The following is a 22083-nucleotide window of genomic DNA, read 5'->3' on the forward strand; positions in this document are numbered from 1 at the left end:
AGCTGGGAGCTATATTAGAAGTAGAACAGCTGAAACTCAAACCAGTACCTATATGGGATGCTGTCACTGCAGATGCAGGATTAACCTATTATGCTATTGTGCTGGTCCTAATAAATGGTATTTTTTAATAAGGCTAACTTTATTCAAGAAAAAGCACTATACTTTGTGCTATTATGTTTTTTCTTCTTACACAGTTAAAATGTCTTTATTTTTAATGGAGTGATAGTCACATAAGCTGATATTTGTAGGTTAAAAAATCTTTCTTCAGTAGACAAATGTTTGGCCTAGAAATTAAGACATTGGTTAAGATATCTTTGGGCTGTTCTGGAGCATCTGGGCTTGATACCCAGCTCTGGCTCCTGATTCCAGCTTCCTGCTAATTTGGATTTTGGGAGGCAGTGGTGATGGCTGAAGTAGTCGAATTCCTGTCACTTGTGATGCCAGCACCCCATATGGGCAGTGGTTCGAGTCTCCCAACCGCTCTACTTCCTATCCAGCTCCCTGGGAAATCAGCGGAAAATGGTCCAGTGGTTGGACTCTGTACCCTCATGGGAAACCTGGAAGAAGTTCTGGAATCCTGGCTTCAAATTGGCTAGGCTCTTGCTGTTGCAGCCATTTGAGGTATGAACCAGTGGACAGATGATCTATCTCTCTCTGTAACTCTGCCTTTCTTTTTTTCTATTTCTTTTTCTTTTCTTTCTTTCTCTCTCTCTCTCTCTTTCTCCCTCCCTCCTTCCCTCCCTTCCTTCCAGAATTTATTTATTTTTAGTGGAGAGGCAGATATACAGAGAGGAGGAGAGACAGAGAGAAAGACCCTCTGTCTGTTGATTCACTCCCCAAGTGGCCGTTGGCCAGAGCTGAGCTGAACCGAAGCCAGGAAGCTCCTCAGGGTCTCCCACATGGGTGCAGGGTCCCAAGGCTATGGGCCACCTCTTGCTACTTTCTCAGGCCACAAGCAGGGAGCTGGCTGGGAAGCAGGGCTGCTGGGATATGAACCAGCACCCATATGGGATCTGAGTGCATGCAAGGAAGACTTTAGCTACTAGGCTACTGTGCCAGGCCCTCTTTCTTTTTTTAAATGTTTATTGCAAAGGCAGATTTACAGAGGGAAGGAGATACAGAAAGATCTTCCATCCACTGGTTCATGACCCAAGTGGCTGCAATGGCCAGAGCTGAGTCGATTCGAAGCCAGGAGCTAGGATCTTCTCGCAGGTCTCCCATTCCTGTGCAAGGTCCCAAGGCTTTGGGCATCCTCTACTGCTTTTGCAGGCCACAAGCAGAGAGCTGGATGGGTAGTGGAACAGCTGGACACGAATCAGCACCCATGTGGGATGCTAGCACATGCAAGACGAAGATTTAGCCACTGAGTCATTGCACCAGGCCTCCCTGTCTTTCAAATAAATGAAAAGTAATTTTAAAAAAGAAAATACTGAAAAGATAGACTGTCAGGGCCATGAAAATCAAGTAAAGTTGAAGAGCTATTCTAGATTACAAGAGAGTAAAATGTCACTACAACTGTTTATCATACACATATGACTAAGGTGCTAGATTCTTTTGTGTAAATAAAATATTGGATTTACTAGAAAAACTTTAATGAAACCTGAAGAGTAGATGGTAGTGAGATGTAAACATTGATTTTTTTCAGTTTTATTTCCAAAATGACCAAGTGAACAGCGAGGAGAAAGGGAAAGCACCCCCCAAGAGAGAGCTGGGACTTGGGGTGCCTCTTGAAAGGAAAGAGGGAGAGACATTCTAATTTTGTATTTTGATAGTTGTGTTATGATTATATAAGGGTAATAAGGGTAATTTTTTGTTGGATATACACACAAAAACATACAGAAAAAATGAAAAAATAACAAACAAAAAATATAAAAGAAGAAACCTTGTAGGAATCTATATCTTACTCTCAAATCATTCAGGTAATAAATATATTTATATTATTTCTATAAATACATTTATATTATTTCTACGATTTAGACAATTTTATAACCCTCACAATGATAATTTTTTTCAGTGAATTTTATCATCTTGTATCTCAGCTAATCCTTGTGGTAATCTTTTTTAGAATAGCAGAGCAAGATTTTGTATCTTCACTTAAAAGGTCAGGAAACTGGGTGAGATAGCGTAGGGGTTAAAGTCCTCACCTTGAACAAGCCCTGGGATCCCATATGGGCGCCGGTTCTTTTTTTTTTTTTTTTTTTCAAAGATTTTATTATTATTGGAAAGCTGGATATACAGAGAGGAGGAGAGACAGAGAGGAAGATCTTCCATCCGATGTTTCACTCCCCAAGTGAGCTGCAACGGGCCGATGCATGCCAATCCGATGCCAGGAACCTGGAACCTCTTCTGGGTCTCCCATGCAGTTGCAGGATCCCAAAGCTTTGGGCCGTCCTCCACTGCTTTTCCAGGCCACAAGCAGGGAGCTGGATGGGAAGTGGAGCTGCCAAGATTAGAACCGGCGCCCATATGGGATCCCGGTGCATTCAAGGCGAGGACCTTAGCCGCTAGGCCACTGTGCCGGGCCCCTGGGCGCCGGTTCTAATCCAAGCAGCCCTGCTTCCCATCCAGCTCCCTGCTTGTGGCCTGGGAAAGCAGCCGAGGACGGCACAGTCCTTTGGGATCCTGTACCCATGTGGGAGACCCGGAAGAAGTTCCTAGCTCCTGGATCTGGATCGGATCGGCGCAGAACCAGCCATTGTGGTCACTTGGGGAGTGAATCAATGGGCGGAAGATCTTTCTCTCTGTCTCTCCTCCTCTCTGTATATCTGACTTTCCAATAAAAATTAAATAAATCTTTTAAAAAAAAAGAAGACACTGGGATTTGAACTGGCACTCTTATATGCGATGCTAGCATTGCAAGAACAGGCTATAAGAACCTATTCTCAAAGTAGTATGTAGATGTAGTATATGGATATCTGTATAGATATTAAGTAAAAGCAATGTGTAATGAATGGATTAATGAGCGCATCTGAGCTAAGGAAAATTTGTTACATCTTTGGGGTTTATACCTTAATATATTTGAACTTACAAGCTACAAGCTGAAATCAGCATTTCCAAAACTGGCTCAAACTCTCCCAGAAAACTACTGGCTAGATGGGTGACAAAGTGTCAAAAATGCTAAGGCTGTGCAGGCAGAAGTGTACTATGTGGAACAAGGAATATAAGTGTTTTCCTGTTCAGAACAAGTTACAAGCTCTGAGACCCTGGTCATATCACTTTCACTTTCTGAACCTCAAGTTCCTCATCTGTCAAGTATTGTGAACAATATTCAAGTTCAAAACTACAAGGGAACAAATGAAAAAGCACAGCACAGAAGAAATTTAGCTTACTACTAAAAAAAAATAGAAAGATCTTGGGCGTAATGTGTAAACTGAGCTGTAAAATTCAGTTGTCAATGAGACTGATGCAGTATTAGATATGTAAAGTCCAAAAATGGCGAAGGAGAGTATTTTCGGGATGTTTAATGGGAGACACTGGCAAACTAGAGTATTCCTAGACACTGACTTGGATGATGGAGGGGTTGTTTAGAAAAACACATCATATGAGGAACCTGGGATTGTGAACTCATTATTGCCTCAACCATAAAACAAGAACACTGGACCAGAGCAAGGGCTTTTAAACTGAGCTTTGCAAATCCCTAGAGGTCCCACACACATACCTCATAAGGACTATAGTGACACCATAAAGAAGTCGACAGAAGGTTGCTCTGGACTTCCCATCCATGCGTTACCCAGATCAGCACTCTCTTGCCTGTTTTAGGTATGAGGTTTTAGCTTAATTATGTAAATATCTCACACACTGTTGCCCAAGGGCTAAGCCTTCTGCACAGATTACTACATTTGTTCCTCTCAATAATATAAGCTATAAGCTATAAGAACCGCTATTCTTTCCACTTTACACATGGAAAAGCTGAGGTTTAAAGATATAATTTTTTTTTTCCAGCTAGTGTTAGGATAGGGATAGAACCAGAATGGTCAAGAATCAGAAGGACAATCTGTGGAAATTTTTATTGTGAGTGGTGATATTGGGATTACAACTCTTGATTTGTATGAAAAGTAGTTCAATCTAAAGACTGGAAGTGGGAGGCTCAAATTCCTAAACAGAGGTAAAAATTGTCAGATACTAGGGATTATTGTCAATGCTGAATCCTCTCCAAATATAATCCAGAAAGAGAAGGAGACTCATCTTCAACACCAGGCCTTACGTATTTACTAGAATGAAATCATACTCCCACCCACTATCTTCAAAGGACAGGAGTCCAGTTCTGGGTTCTTCACCTTTCCTCAACCTCTCCCAGCTGCCTTATCAGGACACTTCCCTACATTTGTTACAGAAATTATGAAGGTCAATTCCAGAAATAACTTAAGCAAGTCTCCTACCCATCCCAATAGTTGTAGGTGGGGAAAAGGAAAAGTCAACAAAAGAAATAAACTAAAGCTAATCTCATTTAGTGTTTACTGAATGCACTGATAAGAGAGGTTAGCACAGACACAAACTCTTGCAGCTGACCTGGAGCTTAGGATACCAAAACAGGCAGGGCTCAAGGCAGAATTTTTTAAGTGATACATTTATTATTCATATGCCACTTCCAAAAATATTACTTGGAAAGTATAGCCAACTTGCTTTATTTTTACCACGTTAGGGAGATGTGCTCTCAAGTGTCAAGGGGTGTGAAAGAAGCAAAATAAAGGCCCAACATGAAATTTATCCAGCCCTTCTCCACAATCTGCCTAACTGATTCAGGTGGAGAAAGACTGCTCCCACCAACAGGTATTTTCCACACACTTTCCATTAGCTTCAGGTGTAAACACCAGGTGCAGCTACCAGCTACAAACAACTCGTAGGTAGTAACCTTCCCTTTGGTCAGATCCTTTACCCTAAACTTCCTAAAATCCTCCATTGTCTTAGCATCTCAACAGAAACCAGCCTGCCTACTAAATCACTGTGAAGTTATCACAGGTTGCAACAGAAGTTCTAAAAATCACTTTTTTCTCAGAAATAAACACAGAATCATGAAGATCAGAACTAGAAGAGACCTCGCAGACTATCTGTAGTTCATCTCCCACAACTCCCACAAATGGGGGGTCCAAACAGAGGAAGAGAAAGATCTGAGGTCATCTTCTTGCTCAAATTAGTGTCTGTCTTCATCAAGTAGATTGTACTCAATAGATTAACAGCAAAAAAAAAAAAAAGTTTTTTCTTCTCTCTGACTTTCTCTTTAACTTTTATTGGAAAGGCAGAATTACAGAGGAGAAAGATCTTCCATCCTCTGGTTCACTCCCCAAATGGCTGCAATAACAGGAACTGAGCCAATCAGAAGCCAGGAGCCAGGAACCAAGAGCTTCCTCCAGGGCACCCATGTAAGTGCAGAGTCCCAGTGCCATCCTCCTCTGCTTTCCCAGGATGGAGAGTGAAACAGCAAGAACACAAACCGGCACCCATAAAAGATCCCAACACTTGCAAGGGGATGATTAGCAAACTGAGCCATCATGCTGGGCCCTTTCCTTCTCCATGTCATTGAATAAAATCCATTTGATGACCCTAGATAATTAAGATTCTCTGAAACTGAATAATAATAGGACAACATTCTCTAGGGCTTGGAATTCCATGGCATCTTGACAAATCCTCTTATCAAAATGTGGGCTTATCTCACCTTCCCAACCTTGCCCACCCTCTCAAACAGGCATTCACACATATTCCCACAGGGATCTGGGGATTCCAAATATACTCTAGAATTCGGTTGGGAACACACAGGATCTCCAAGAGCAGAGTTTCTGTTCTAAAGTCATTCCTAAAGCCACCTGCTTCTCAGAAGCTCCATTGAGCTTCTCAGAAGGATGAAATGGAATGAGAATCTATTTTAGCGGAGAGTGAGTGTTGAGGTGGCTCAGAGATGACAACCAAAGTGACAAGCTGAAGCAAACACTGGAAGGAAAGGACTATATCAGATTTGTCCAGCTTTGGCAACTGGGAACATGGAATAATGTAGAGATTGAACAGCCAGTCTAAATTATCAGAATATCAGCCATCAATCACTCTTGCTGCTCATTCCCCATAATCCCTTTAGTCAATCCCCCAAATCTCCTATTGTCCCCCAAGGTCTCTTCAACCTAGCCAGTCTCCACTCCCACATCTAACTCTAATATTCATCTCTATTTCTTCCTGAATGACGATTCCAAGGCTATATCATTGGACATCTCACACACATACATTAATATTCCCACCTGCTGCACTGGGGAAGACAATGCAAGCAAATAAGATTGGAACCAAAGTGTTTTAGAGGGCAAGCCCAGTGTTTGGGTTAGATGAGCAAGCACATGTATAGATCAAGAAAATTCTTGATTCTTCCCTCTCACTTTTTCTTCTGTCTCCCAACCACCTAAGATCCACTTATATAAGCCAATTTCTTTCTCTTAAATTACTCTAATTTTTTATTTCTCCATTCCATTCTTACCACTGGCATCTCTATTCATGCATTTCTTCCATGAATAACAAACTCTCAGTTCTCTGGTTTCAAACTTCCACTTCCATATGTACCCAGATTAATCTTCTTAAATATAGCTATGACCACATCATTCCTCTACATAGAATCCTTTCATAGATCTCCAAAAATATTTAAGATTTCCCATACTTGGACCTCATCCACTGTTAAAGACAGCCTTGAATTCTTTCTCTCACTCTCTACATATACTTCAAGTCAGCAAATTCCACAGACTCTTCTATCAAGACAGGTCTAAATTTTGACTACTTCTACAATGATTATGGTTTAAACCTCACAATTACTACTATGGATCTAAGTCACCATTCTCTACCACCTAGATTCATACAATAGCCTCCCTTGGTCTTTCTGCTCCTACTTTTTCCCCCTTTTACAGTTTGTTCTCAAGACAAAAGATCCTAAATATAAGCCATATTGCTGTCATGACTATACTTAAGATTGCCTACTTGTTTCCAATTTCACTATAAATAAGGCAAAAATCTACATTGACTTGCAATATCCTACATGATCTGGCATTCTGCTAACTCTAATATTTCTCTTTCTCTAGTTCACACTGCTTCAGCTACAGTCACTTCCTAGAACAGTCACTGCTAGAACACAGCAGGCAGCAGTACATTGCTCTTCTAAACTGTTTCCCGTCTCTACTCCAACTATCAACATGGCACATTGCATCATTCCTTTGTATCTCTGCTCAGATGTCATCCTAATCAAAGGGTTCTTCCCTTATCAATCCCCAATTCTGCATCATCAACTTTTTCCTTACTCTGTTCATTTTTTTCCTATAGCATTTTTCACTTACCACTTCACATATACTTAGCAATTTGTTTCTTTATTGTCTACCTGTTCAAGCTGGGCTATAACTACATTTGATCAGAATAGTTCCTAATATATACTAAGTTCTCAGTAAGTATTTTACTGAGTGAAAACAATTGACCCTCCATAAATCTTCTACCTTAAATAGACTTGGTCTTTTCATTGTCCTAGGATGAAATAAGGGCCCAAAACTCCATTAGGTTTTCCCACACAGTTGGCAGAGACTTAAACACCTGAGCCATTAGTTGATGCTTCCCACATACATTAGCAGGGAGCTGGATCAGAGGAGTAGCTGGGACCCAAACTGACACTACAATATAGTATGTGCATGTTGCAAGTGGAGGCTCACCTCACTGCACCAAATAGTAGTCTTATGTGTCTGCTTTCTGCGAACCATTTGTTTAAGTAGATCTTGCTTGTTGGACCCATAATTGATTTCAGATAGTTTCATCTAGGCTTATTTTGTCAAACAATTTAAACTTCTTGAGACCAGGGTCTGGGACATTTAAAATTGGTAACACAGTTCATCCTGCAATTTTAAGCAAATGAATTTTCTCTTTTCATTTGTCATATTCAAATGTTGGGCTAACAAAATTATGAGGCAGTAGGTTGTGAATAAAAGAATGGTTTATTAGGGGGCAGGTTTTGTTGCAAAGCAGGTTAAGCTTCTGCTTAGGAAACTCTCATTTCACAATGGAGGGCATGAGATACAGTCTGGCTTCTGTTTCTGAGACAGCTTCCCACTAATGCATGTCCTGGAAGACACCAGATGATAGCTCAAGTGCTTAGGCACCACCACACACACACGAGACCTGCATGGAGTTTCTGTCTCCTGGCTTTATTTTGGCCTAACCCTGGCTCTTGTAGGTATTTAGGAGAATGAAGCAAATATGAAGCAACATAAGAAAGTGAAACAATATATGAAAGATAACCCTCAGGGCTGGCATTGTGGCATAGCAAGTTAAACTTTAGCCTGCAATGCCAGGGTCCTATATGGACACTAGTTCGCTCCCAGTTTTTCTCTTTAAATCCTGTTACCTGCTGATATACCTAGGAAAACATTAGAAGATGACTCAAGTGCTTGGACCCCTGCACTCAATGGAGGACCTGAGTGAAGGCTCCCGGCTTCAGTCTGACCCAATCCCAGCCATTGTGGCCACTTAGGGAGTGAACCAGTGTTAGATCTCTGTCTCTCCCTCTGTGTGTGTGTGTGTAACTCTGCCTTTCAAATAAATAAATAAAATAAAAACAATTTTTAAAAATCTCTTTTTGGGCCTGGAGGCGTGGCCTAGTGGCTTAAGTCCTTGCCTTGAACACCCCAGGATCCCATATGGGCGCTAGTTCTAATCCCAGCAGCTCCACTTTCCATCCAGCTCCCTGCTTGTGGCCTGGGAAAGCAGTTGAGGATGGCCCAAAGCTTTGGGACCCTGCAACTGCGTGGGAGGCCCAGAAGAAGTTCCTGGCTCCTAGCTTTGGATTGGCACAGCACTGGCCGTTGCGGTCACTTAGGGAGCGAATCATTGGACAGAAGATCTTCCTCTCTGTCTCTCCTCCTCTCTGTAAATCTGACTTTGTAATGAAAATAAATAAATCTTTTTAAAAAAATTCTCTTTTGTCACTCCATCTTTCAGATAAATAAAAACAAAATAAACCTTAGAAAGAACAGGAATGAGAATATTTGGAGTCAAGTCTCAGTTGTGTCTTTTTTTTTTTTTTAAAGATTTATTTTTATTACAAAGTCAGATATACAGAGAGGAGGAGAGACAGAGAAGAAGATCTTCCGTCCGATGATTCACTCCCCAAATGAGCCACAATGGGCTGGTGCGCACCGATCCAACGCCAGGAACCAGGAACCTCTTCCGGGTCTCCCACGCGGGTGCAGGGTCCCAATGCATTGGGCCGTCCTCGACTGCTTTCCCAGGCCACAAGCAGGGAGCTGGATGGGAAGTGGAGCTGCCAGGATTAGAACCGGCGCCCATATGGGATCCCAGGGTGCATTCAAAGCGAGGACTTTTAGCCGCTAGGCCACGCTGCCGGGCCCTCAGTTGTGTCTTGAAACAGATATATGTTCCTTGAGCAACTCACTTAGCTTAACCTCTTACACTTTCATGTCTTATTCTAAAGAAATTTGGCTTAGCTGTGCTCTAACAGTCACCTCAAGTTCTAATATTACTATTATTCCAGGAATATTTACAATGTTGTGCAAAACCATTCACTAGATTGTTGGAGATTTCCCTGCTCACCTACTTAAGCCTTTTCTATTTTTCAATTATTAACATACGATTTGTTAGAATTATAAAACTGTTTTGATTATCCTAAAATGCACAAAAATCTGTAAAATCGTACTTGAATGATATAAATGGCAAAGTTTTAATTGCAAGTTAAGATTATCCCCAAAAAACTTTTATCAACTGTTAATGCTAGACAAGATATAACTGCACAGATACTTTGATGTTAAGTTCATACTCAGCTGTTATATGATAGGTGTTAATGTTGATCCTTTCACTGTTCCTGTGCCAGTCTGACTTAGGTTAAACACAAAAGCATGTTACCTTGGAAGAAATTATAGCTGTTATTTTTCTACCTTCTACCAGAGAACCCTAGATGCATTTCCTGGAGAATGCCTGGCTGCTGAGGCTGCCTCTCTTCACCCCTTTTTCAGGAGGAAGTAGCCAGAGTGATCATTGGCTCCCTATCCCTGACAGCTGCAGGGTTCATGCTCCTGGGAAAAAGAATGTTGAGGAGCTAGATGGGATGATAGGCAGTTAGGGTTTGTGGCCCCTGGTGAAGCCATCTTTGTATAATATAGAATATTGTTTCTACCCATTTTTCTGCTCTTCCAAGAGTATGTTCCCCCGGCTATATCTTTCAGGGCTAATACAAAACACAGAAGGGGGATTTGTAGGAGGACGTTGTGACCCTAGAAGGTCAGCGAGCACAGGATTACAATTCATTGGATAATATTTGTATGAGAACAACTGAATGAGTGCCTTTTGTGTGACTGATTGGATATCCTTTGCATGAGAACAACCGAATGGATACCTTTTGTATACCTGATTGGTATCATTTGTATAAGAACAGTTGAGTGGTCAGCATGTGTGAGAACACTTGGTGGAATATACAAGACAAAAGGAGTTCCAAACAAAACTATGGAAACAGTTGATGGGTTTTGTTGATAAGCTCAATATCTCCACCCTTATCTAAATGACCCTCAGTGTACAAAGTCTGATGCCCCTAATAAATTTCAGCTATTGACCATCAAAAAAAAAAAAATTATATGCTAGAACTAGAAAATGTTGAACCTCTGACAAATAAGTTTCAAAAAAACCCTGCACATAAAAGGAAATGCAAACATGATATACTACTTTTACACAAACTGATTTTTAGATTAACTAAGAAACAGTTATAACTGAGAAAAGTAAGGTGAAGGCATGTACAAAACTAAATCCTCATTATCACAATAGAAAATCATTTATTTTAAAAAATGAAGAAATAGCAATATAAAGCATATTATTCAAAATATGTGAAGATAATAAAAGGAAGTGATCACATATCTGGCAAATCATGCTTTATTTTCCTATAACAAATGGGATTTACTTGCAGTTTGCTTTTCCATCAAAGCAAACACAAAATGATTAAATAATAATAATTACTTGTATGATACTCATCTCTCATTTCTCTCATTCTTCTTTGCACCCCTGTATTCATAACCCAAAGCTGAGCACCCAAAAGCTTTAAATCATTATTGTTGAGGGAGTGATCAATGTAAAATATGGTATGAGGATGTCCTTTTATGAAGTTACAGACTTTCTCACTGGAAGTACATTTAGAGACTATTTTATTCAGTGATTCCCAAATGAGTAACCCATGAAATACTTTTTCTTGATTAACAATATGCTGTAAAATGAGTTTGGGGCTCAAATAAATTTGGGAAATAAAATCTTAAACACTGTAGGACCTCTTGGAGACTTTTGGGAATACCACACAATCTATTGCAATGTTTCCCCCATTCATTCATTTCATCATTAAGAAGCTCCTGCTATCAGATCCTGTAACTAGTGGTTCCTTGAGCACTATTTGGAAAGCACAGATCTAAATTACTCTGTCATTTTACAGAGGGAGCAAGAGGGGTTCTCTAGAGCCTGCTCAAACAAGGGTGGAAAGGGAAATAATGTCTCAAGAAAAATGGGCCTCAGGATGCTGGAGCAATATTTAGTGACTGAAAAAAACTCCGGCCTGTGTTTTCTCAGTTTTTCACCTGGCACTTGAGTTCTTTCAAACTAAGGAACAAATGTAAATACAAACACTCCTTTGCAGATCTTTAGAGGTTTTCCACTCTTCAAGGAACCTAGGAGGTAACCTAAGTGTTTCAAGCGTAAGGCTTGGAGCAAGCACCAGAAGATTCTCAAGGAATGTAAGACAGTAGATTTCGATGGCAAAGTGACCCCTCACTTTGTGCAAGTCATGCTTTATTGGAACACTCTCATTTTTACAATGCTTTCTAATAAATAAATGCTCTTACAATGTTATCCTAATTCATGCTTATAACCGTCTAGTAAAAAAAAAAAATCAAGGAAGGAGTTATTATCCTCATTCTGTGGGAAAGGAAATTAGTTTTCACACAGAGACTAAATTCCCTGTCTCTCAAGTTAGGTCTCAACAGCTTATCATACAAATTGGGAAAATTTTGACTGTGTATCAAGTTAAGTCTTCCATAAAATATCCATATATCTCATTGGCTAACAAAAAAAAAGGGGGGTCCATTCTCAATGTATTCATATATTGGTAGTGTGACAGAAATATACCAAGATCTCACTGGAGTCTAGTACAGTAGTATCTTTTAAACAGTTAAGTCACAGGGAGTGGGAGGTTTTACAAAGAGTCCACACCGTGGTACCAACAAGGAGTCAGACATAGTTAGGGTTGAGTCATGATTCTACCACTCAATCACGTGATGATTTTATTCACTATTTAACCTCTCAATGCTTCAGGTTATCACCTATAAAATGGGACTAAGAATATCTAATCTGCAACATTACTGACAAGCCAAGGAATTAGAGGGGTAGTAAAGTGGCATGGTTAAGAGTGTAAACTCTGGGCCCAGTGCAGTAGTCTAGTGGCTAAAATCCTCACCGTGCATGTGCTGGGATTCCATATGGGTGCCAGTTCATATCCCAGCTGCTCCACTTCCCTTCAAGCTCCATGCTTGTGGCCTGGGAAAGCAGTAGGACAGCCCAAAGCCTTAGGACCCTGTCCCTGCATGGGAGACCCAGAGAAAGCTCCATTCTCTTGGCTTAGGACAGCAGCAGCCAAACTGGCCATTTGGGGAGCAAATCAGTGGACAGAAGATCTTCCTCTCTGTCTCTCCTTCTCTCTATGAATCTGACTTTCCAATAAAAATAAATAAATCTTAAAAAAAAAAAAAATTGTAAACTCTGTAATAGTAATGTCTGAATTTGCTCTTTAGCCCTGCTCCTCAGCTTTTTTTTTTTTTTTCTTCTTCTTCTTTTTATTTTGGATAAATGCTTTGGATCAAAGCTTAGTCTTTTGACTTTGGAAAAAAAAATCACTTCTCGGAATTTCAGTTTCTATATTTATAAAACTAGGAGAATAAATAGTGCTTTTGTAGTTGCATCAAATGAGAAAACATTTGTTAAGCATTCAAGCATTGTGTCTGGCACATAACTCAATGAAAGGTAATGATAATGGTGCTGATTGGCGTTAAAACAAACAAATAAATATTCAGTTTCCTTCCAGAGCAAGAATGAAAAGGAAAGCTACTCCGTCCTATTGTCTTTCATTAACCTACTTTCACCCTTACTTTCCAGTCACAAACCAAGGACACTAGACTAGAAGTCAGGACACTTAGTTGGGTTTGAATGTGAATGGCATTACATGCTAATTATGTGATTTGAGGGAAGTCAGATTTCTTGAGGTACATGTCGCAAGTACATCTGAGATTTTAAGTGAATTTTGCTTACTCTTCTGATTTAGAATACAGTAAATAAGCTAACGAGTTCTAAAGTATTTTTGTGAATTGTAAAATATTGAATACAAGGATATTTCAAAATGTTCATGGGATGGTGGAAATAAAAGGTAAATTTGTTTTGGCGCAACATTTTTGGAAATAATAATTTTTTCATAATAGTTATTTTCCATGAACTTTTTGAAGATGCCCCTATAATTTGTTTTGAATCTAATACAGACTATAAATTAAAAAAAAAAATTTTTTACCAGTAGAAAGCAACTTTATCTCCAAGTTTTTTCTCATGGACGTTTCGATCCAATACATTGTAGCAGATGTTGGTAGTTGCTCCTTTCATCCACTCAATGAAGATCTTCCCTTTAGTCACATCAAAGTTGTAATGGAGGAATGGGCCAGGGCATGGGGTCTTCCAATAAAATTCCTTGGCAATGTCTCCCCAAAACTCTGCAACAGAAAGGGAAGCCCACACATCACTAAACTTTTCAGATGTATTTATCTTCAGATTGCCTTCCATTTTATAGGATCATATTGAAACTTTGCGGCCCTAGGACCTGCCACTGATTTGCTCCTTTGCCTGTCTAGTTAGATTATCTACGTCTGTTGTGACCTGTGTTCTACTCCCAAAGCCTAAACCTTGACTAAAAAATTCCCTTCTGGTGTCTGGCATGGTGGCATAGCTAGCTAATCCTTAACCTGTTGTGCCAGAATCCCATTTGGTGCCAGTTCTAGTCCCAGCTGCTCTACTTCCCATCCAACTCCCTGCTAATAGTCTGGGAAAGCAGTGGAGGATGATCCAAAGCCTTGGACTCCTGCACTCACAAGGGAGACCACCACCCCCCCCCCCCCCCGCAAAAAAAAAGCAAACAAACTGGCTGGCTTCCAGATTTAACCAGCTCAGCTCTGGACATTGCAATCACTTCAGGAATGAAGCAGTGGGTGAAAGCTCTTTCTCTCTCTGTCTCTCTATAACTCTTTCAAACAAAAATAGACAAATCGTTTTAAATATTTTTACCATCTATTTGAATCATTGCCACAGAGTAACTTAGCACAATGTTCCCCCCATACAGTAAGTGATCAACACGTTTTTAATAAAACAACTGGTGAAAGGGAGAAATTTTTGACCCAACAGAGCCTTCCATGTCTTCCTTCTCTTAATTTGTTCGTTTTTCCTCAGTAGCAATTTATTGAGCTATTTATTCTCCTGCTACTATACTTGTGCTAGGGTTACTCCCTATGAGACAGATTTTGTTTTAAGCCCTTTATGTATTATTTAATTCTTTTTACAATCCCAGGAGGTATGCATTATTTTCATCCTCGTTTTATGAATTTAAATATCAAAACTCAGAGAGGCTCAGTAACTTGTCCAAGTTTACTTGTGTTACTAAGAGTTGAACTTCCCTGAGGAAGACTTTTTGTTGTTGTTGTTAACTTTCAAAAGATAAACAGAGATTGTTCTTCACCCCCTTACCAAAAAGGAATATTATGAGATGACAGGAGAGCAAGGAATAAGTTAAGAGGAAATGCTGGAGACCAAAACACTGAAAATAACGGAAAGAATAGGAATTTAAGCAAGAGATGTGTAAACTGAGCAGATCATGCTTCATACATGATAAAGAATTTAGTATTTATCCCAAGAGCAATGTAAAACCTTTGAAGTTTTAAAAAAGGTAGTGACATGATCAGATGTACATTCTTAAAACATTTGCCTTGGTACTCCAGCAAATCCAAAGAATTTAGGATATTCCCAATACTGACCAGCAATGAGAAGAGAGAAAAATGCTTAAAACAGTAACAGTAGGAGGAATTTTAGAGTTGATCACCTCTTGAGTTCTCAAGAAACAAATCCACAGTGATTTGCTCATGGTTGCATGTTTTTAGAATCTAGTTGGAGAAATAACACTAATGTGAAATATTTCTGCAAGTAAAAAATAGAATATATTTGAAAACTAAATCAAATAGCTTGTAACATTGCAATCAACTAAAGAAATCCAAAATAAAACAACCTCTAGGTGCCATTATATACCTCTATAACTAGCAAAGAGCTTTAAAAATACATTAAACCCAATGTCTGATTAACACTGAAAAAGCGTAACTTGATACAATAATGGCACAGCAGCAAATCAGGAAAGTTTTACTGGATACTAGAGTATGCGTAACAGGAACCATAAAAGTTTTTATATATTTTTGTCCGTTAACTGAAACTTGGGAAATATTCTCCAAGAAAACAATCACAATGGGGAAAAATGACTATTAAAGAGATGTTTATAGTAACTCTATTTATAATAGTGAAACTGGAAAGCCCAACAACTGATGAAATTATTAATACAAATAGTAACGAGATAGAATACTAATTGGCACTTAGTGACAACACTCATTGATCAGATACTAGACTAATTTTATTTGTTCTTTATGACGCTGTGGACATTGGAAGCATATATTAATTATCCTAATTTGGCAGACGAGAAAGCTGAAGCTAAGTATAGAACTCTGTCAGGGGCCACACAGCTAGCAAAAGTGCAGTCAAAAATATCTTTATGTGCTACTAGTAAGCACATAAAGAACTACTTACGAATTACATTCATTTATGCCCATCAATAAAGAAAAAAGAAAATTGGGTTTTAGGCTCACTTGTTTTGCTTTTTAAAAATATTTATTTTTTTGGAGAAGTGATGGGGATGGGGAAGAATCTGGGTGTTTCATTGCTACATATTGTAAGTACTGAGGCTCAAAAGAAAAAAAAGATAAGTATGAGCTGAGATAAGGGAAAGCTCTGTGGAATTAGAGGAGCAGAAGGAAACAGTCAAGGTAAGGAGGGACTATTGTGCATCCAGGTTAGTAAGGAGAATGACTTGTCTAGAATGAGGAGCATGGTAGGGAGAGTGGGAAATTAGAATAGCTAGGTGGAGTAGGGCTACATATCCAGAGACATTGAAAGAAAAGCAGAATGTCATTTTGACACTGGAATAAGGAACTATTGGAAGTTTTTGCAAGGACATATGAAAGCAGTATGTCAAGAAAATCCATTTAGATAAATCTACTGGAAAGTCTGAAGATGCTGAGAACAAATTAGGAGGTTAAATAGTCTGTAGGAATAGAACAAAATAGAACTAAAGACATTTTTAAAGGAGTATTTGACAGAATTTGGTTAAAAGTGTAATGAGGGGAAAGGAATAACATTGCTCTTAGGAGTGAGAAGAGGTTCTGCAGTGCAAACTACCTAGTTCAAATCCCAGCTCTACCTGGAACTAGCTTTATGACCTTTAGCAAGTTAGTGAGCCTCTGTAAGCTTCAGTATCTTTCTCCGAAAATAGAGATAACAGTTCCTGCAGGGATTTAAACTGGGATTGTGCTCAGCAAGCTGTAAGCAATCTAAAACTTGATAAGATAAACAAACCTCATTAGAGAAGAACATGAAAGAGATTTATGGTTTGCGATACCATCACAGATACTGAAATTTGAAAATTAGAGAGAAAAGCAAGTGTGGGAGGAAAAACTGGTAAATCCTGCCATGGAAATGTTAAATATAGAATGAATACAGGGGGTCTGCAGTTTTAAGAAGGTTGGGAGCAGAGCATAAATGAGATGCCAGATACAAGGTTAGTTATATAGGAGCTATTGTGGCAATAAGAGCTCACCCCTGGAGAAAAAGATAAAATCGACATGGAGAAGGTTTGAGAGAAGTGCAAAGAGGTCTGAGGACTCAGACTTGAACACTGCTGCAATCAACCACTCCACCACACTTGCCTCAATCCTATCTTATATTACTCAGTGATTACTCCATCCACACCGCCCTTTTTGTTAGCAAACTAACGACCATTTCTCGAATGTGCAGCAGGTAATCTATAATGCACACTTTGCTTATTAACCAATTTGAGTTCTCATACAAACACAGGAGGCAGGTATCTTACTGATGAAAAGGAATCTCAGGTTGCGAAGTCTAAGACCGCCGCCGGAAATGAATGGCAGAGCTAAATGCAGATTTTCCTGGATTTGATTCATTCGTTCATGCTTGAACCACCACCAACCATCACACCGCTCCTCTTAGACCCCTTCCCCAGGTTAGAGGTAACAGTGGGGAATTGTCCTCACATATATTAAGACATGCAAGCATCTATCACAGCTCAAGATTATTAAAAAAGGAAAAGAAAAAACAAAACCCAACTTGACATTGTGTGACTTGCTTAGTTTTACGGGTTACTTCTGTTGTCATATCTGGTATATTAAAAATAGACGTGAGACGCCCCAGTACCAATGTTTAGGACCCCAAGATGGAGACCAGATCCGTTACAGTTGAGATTAGTTCACTTGTTACAGATCTGGGAAGGCAGTGGCTGGGCTGACGTGAAAGAGGCAAAGAAAAATCTGTTCATGGCCCTGCTCCCCTCAGGATTCCCCCTTGCCCCTACGTCTCCTCTCTCTCCTCAGCAACTTTCCTCCCTTTTCCATTCAACTTTAATCCTCCTAATGGAGCCCCCCTTCCACTCTGAAGGAATCCCACATCTCCCTCACAGAACCGCGCTCTCCTCAGAGAAATCCGCATCTCTTCACGGAGCCACCAAGTCTCCAGCAATCTCCGCAACTCGCATCTTCTCAACCCTTCTCTTCACAGAATTCCCATCTCTACCTCAGAGAAATGCAATATTTCTTCCATTGAAACGGCCACTCCTTCAACTTCCCAAGGGAGCCCCCCGCCGCCCTCCCCAGGAACCGCCGCACCTCTCCTCATGGACGCCCCCCAGGCCCGCCCGGGGCCGGGCCTCACCCCGCGGCTCCTCCACGGAGCGCCGGTGCAGCTCGCGGTATCGCTGCAGCGAGGGGACGTGTGACGAGCGGCTGACCTCGGGCGGCGGAGACCAACTCCGCACCCGATCCCCGGCTCCCGCTTCCTCCCGGCTCCCGCTCTCGCTGCGGCTGTCACTGCCGCTCCGGCCGCGCTCCTCAGGAAGCCCCATCGCGTCAAGTTCCAAGCACTGTGGCCGTCCGGGCGAACGCTGCCAGCGCCCGGGCGCGGAAAACAAGCCTACCTTGAGGCGGAGCCTCGGGGGAGGGGCGGGGCTTACGAGGACGGAGGCGGGGCTTGGACCGCCGGTGGTGGGCGGGGCTACGCTGGTGGCCCCGACGGAGACAGGGAGCGGTCGAAGGATAGGGGAGGACTTGAGTGGCCGGAAGGGGTGTGGCCGTAAAGAGGCGGGTCCTGGCGTGACAGGAGAGAGGGAGGGGCCGTGGAATGACAGATGAGGGGCGGGGCCAGGCATGACAGGAGAGGAGGTGGGCCCATGGAGTGATGGGGTGTAGCCTGGCTGGATGTGACGGGAGAGGAGGCAGGGCCATGGAGTGACCAGCTTGGGGTCTTGGAGACAGACGAGGGGTTGGGTTAGGGCGGAGCTCTAGCGAGCCAAGGCTGAACCAACGGGAGGCGTCAGGTCAGGCCCACCGCGGAGCCGCCCCTCGGTCCGATTGCACAATTCTGTCACCCCACCGAGTTGGACGCCAGGTAGAGGAGGGTCCCTTCCGGGTGACACCCCCTTCACCCCGAGTGCCCTCTCTCGAAGCAACACTCCCCCACTCCGTCCTCAGGAAAACCTCTTCCAGCGACCCTGAGGGCAGCGCCCGGGAGCAGGATCGTCCCTCAGCCAGCCCAGGGACCAGCTCTAAGCACGGCTCCCGTTTTCCCTGCTTCTGCCCATTTTTCACCCAAATCTAAAGGACAAGAACAGCGTCCAGGCAAGATGCAAGTTCCTTCAGGCCTTTGCTAATAAGCCCACCAGCTCACAGCACAGATGGCAAACCCAGGAAGGGGAAGTCGCCCTGGCACAAGGTCATAGAACAAAGACCAGGTGAGGGCCAATCCCGACTCCTCTGAGGTTGTTAAGGCTAGTGAGGCATCAAAGTCTATGCAAACAAGAGGAATTAAGCGCATGCTCTTCTGAGTTTCTCAATTCCTCTGCTTCGCCAGGATCCCTTCCACAGTGTGGGCTGTTATCTCTGCCTGCTGTCCCCCTTTCAGCCCCACACTTGCTGGAAGATCAGAAGCCAAGTGGGGCCTTTCGTCTCCCACCTACACTACACCCACCCAGAGACCCCTCTCACCCTTCAGTTCACAAACAGGCTGTCCAGGCATGGATTCTTTTTAAAAAGAATTACCTATTTTGGGCCCCAGGGCAGTAGCCTAGTGGCTAAAGTCTTCACCTTGCATGAGCCTGGGATCCCATGTGGGTGCCGGCCTATGTCCTGACTGCTCCCATGCAGCTCCCTGCCTGTGACCTGGGAAAGCAGTTCAGGATGGCCCAAAGCCTTGGGACCCTGCATTGGCGTGGGAGACCCTGCATTGGCGTGGGAGACCCAGAGGAGGTTCCTGGCTCCTGGCTTCGGATTGGCTCAGCTCTGGCTGGCCGTTGTAGCCACTTTGGGAGTAAGCCAGCAGATGGTAGATCTTTCTCTCTGACTCTCCTTCTCTGTATTGGATCTGACTATCCAATAAAAATGAATAAATAAATAGAGAAGTCTTCTGTCCCCTGGTTCATTCCCCCAAATGGCTGTACAGCCACAGCTACACCAGGTCCAAGTCTCCCACCTGAGTGCCTGGGCTCAAGTATTTGGGCCATCTTCTCCTACTTTCCAATGCACATTAGCAGAGATTGGGGAAGAGGGGAATTGGAAGTGGAGCAGCTGGGACTTGAGCTGGCACCCATATGGGGATGCTGGCTTAGCACGTGGCAGCGTCATCCACTATATCACAATGTCAGCCTGCAATAAGGATCTTTAAATAACTAATTTTGTGAATGATTCTGAGACCTGAAGCAGATAGGCAGCTGCGTCTACAAGTCTGCACAAAATGTGTGACCTCCTTTAGCCCAGCCTCATTGCCCAACTGCTCTTCGGTCCTCTGTTTAGCTGGCCATCAGCCCAGAAAACTTGATGCTGAGAGCTGCTATTCCTGTGGTCTGACACAGGCTCCACAGGCCACCCACTCTGAGGTAGAAGACCTGGAGCCAGCTGGAAGGGTACAGGGTCTCACAAAGAACACAAGGGTCCTATGGAGGGGACAGACACTTCATCAAGAACACACCGACCACTCCAAGAGGACATACATCTCATGCACTCCATCAAAGGACACAGATCGTGCAAGGTTTCTCAGCTCCTGCTCCCACTCAGGCCGTGGGCCCACTGGTAGCACACGAGTGGTGTTGAAGGGGGCACAGAGCATAACAAGGGAAGGGAAATTTCTCTGTAGGAGACACAGGAGATCAATGAAGTAGGCGCCCCCTTGAGAGGACTGGGTGGGTTGAGGGACCTCCAACCATACAGAGGGTGTGGACATCACTGAAACAATAGGTCCTCCAGACTTTGTGAGTGAGGGCCTCCAGACCTTGTGAGTGAGGGCCTCCAGACCTTGTGAGTGAGGGCCTCCAGACCTTGTGAGTGAGGGCCTCCAGACCTTGTGAGTGAGGTCCTGCAGACCCTGTGAGTGAGGGCCTCCAGACCCTGTGAGTGAGGGCCTCCAGACCTTGTGAGTGAGGGCCTTCAGACCTTGCTGAGGAGAGGGAAGCATGCAGAATGTGTACACACTCTACGTGCTGGAGTGCTGGTTCAAATCCTGGCTGCTACATTGCTGCTTCCCTTTTAAGATTCATTTACTTGGGCCCGGCGGCGTGGCCTAGCGGCTAAAGTCCTTGCCTTGAAAGCCCCGGGATCCCATATGGGTGCCGGTTCTAATCCCAGCAGCTCCACTTCCCATCTAGCTCCCTGCTTGTGGCCTGGGAAAGCAGTTGAGGATGGCCCAATGCATTGGGACACTGCACCCACGTGAGAGACCCAGAGGAGGTTCCAGGTTCCCGGCTTCGGATCAGCGCGCATCTGCCCGTTGCGGCTCACTTGGGGAGTGAATCATCGGACGGAAGATCTTCCTCTCTGTCTCTCCTCCTCTGTGTATATCTGGCTGCAATAAAATGAATAAATCTTTTTAAAAAAAAGATTCATTTACTTAAAGAAACCAAGTGCTAGAGGAGGGGAGAGAGAGAGAGAGAGAGAGGAAGAGAGAGAGAGAGAGATCTTCCATCTATTTATTACAGAAGCTTGGAACTGGGCCGGGCACCGCGGCTCAATGGCTAAATTCTCACCTTGCAATCACTGGGATGTCATATGGGTGTCCTGGCTGCTCCACTTCCCATCCAGCTCCCTGCTTGTGACCTGGGAAAGCAGTCGAGGACGGCCAAAGCCTTGGGACCCTCCACCTGCATGGGAGACCCAGATGCTCCTGGCTTTGGATGGGCTCAGCTCTGGTCATTGTGGCCATTTGGGGGAGTGAACCAGTGGATGGAAGATCTTTGTCTCTCCTTTTCTGCATAAATATGATCTGCCTTTCCAAAATATAAGTAAATCGTTTTAAAAGAAGCTCAGAACTGCATCCAAGTCTCCCACATGAATGGCAGGGGCCTAAGTACTTAAGCCACTCTCGGCTGCCTTCCAGGCACATTAGCAGTGAGCTGAATCAGAAGGACTTAGCTGTGATGGGATACATTGTGTCACAGCAGTGGTTTAACCAGATCCACCAAAATATCAGCTCTAGCCTGCTCTGTTTCTGATCTATCTTCCTGCTAATGCGTTCTGAAAGACAGTAGATGATGGCTCAAGTGCTTGGGCTCTGGCTACCCATGTGGGAGACCTTGATAGAGTTTGGGGTCTTCTGATTTCCAACTGACCCATGAATACAATATCTCTGTCTATCCCTGTCTTTCAAGCAGACGAAAATCAGTTTTATAAAGAAAATAAAGAAAAAGCACTT

General features: G+C 42.8%; 1 protein-coding gene across 1 annotated transcript in view; it reads right to left on the reverse strand.

Moving 5' to 3' along the window:
- Positions 1-18313, reverse strand: part of ACSS2 (acyl-CoA synthetase short chain family member 2) — a 50825-nt gene extending 32512 nt beyond the window's left edge. The window contains exons 1-2 of the mRNA XM_004585747.4: positions 18061-18313; positions 13547-13742 (exon numbers count right to left, since the gene is read on the reverse strand). Of these exons, the coding sequence (XP_004585804.2) occupies positions 13547-13742; positions 18061-18250 (386 nt within the window). The 5' untranslated portion in view covers positions 18251-18313. The remainder of the gene's footprint in view (positions 1-13546; positions 13743-18060) is intronic.
- Positions 18314-22083: the final 3770 nt, after the last annotated feature.

This window comes from Ochotona princeps, chromosome 22 (genome assembly GCF_030435755.1).
Source record: "Ochotona princeps isolate mOchPri1 chromosome 22, mOchPri1.hap1, whole genome shotgun sequence".
Taxonomy (NCBI): domain Eukaryota; kingdom Metazoa; phylum Chordata; class Mammalia; order Lagomorpha; family Ochotonidae; genus Ochotona; species Ochotona princeps.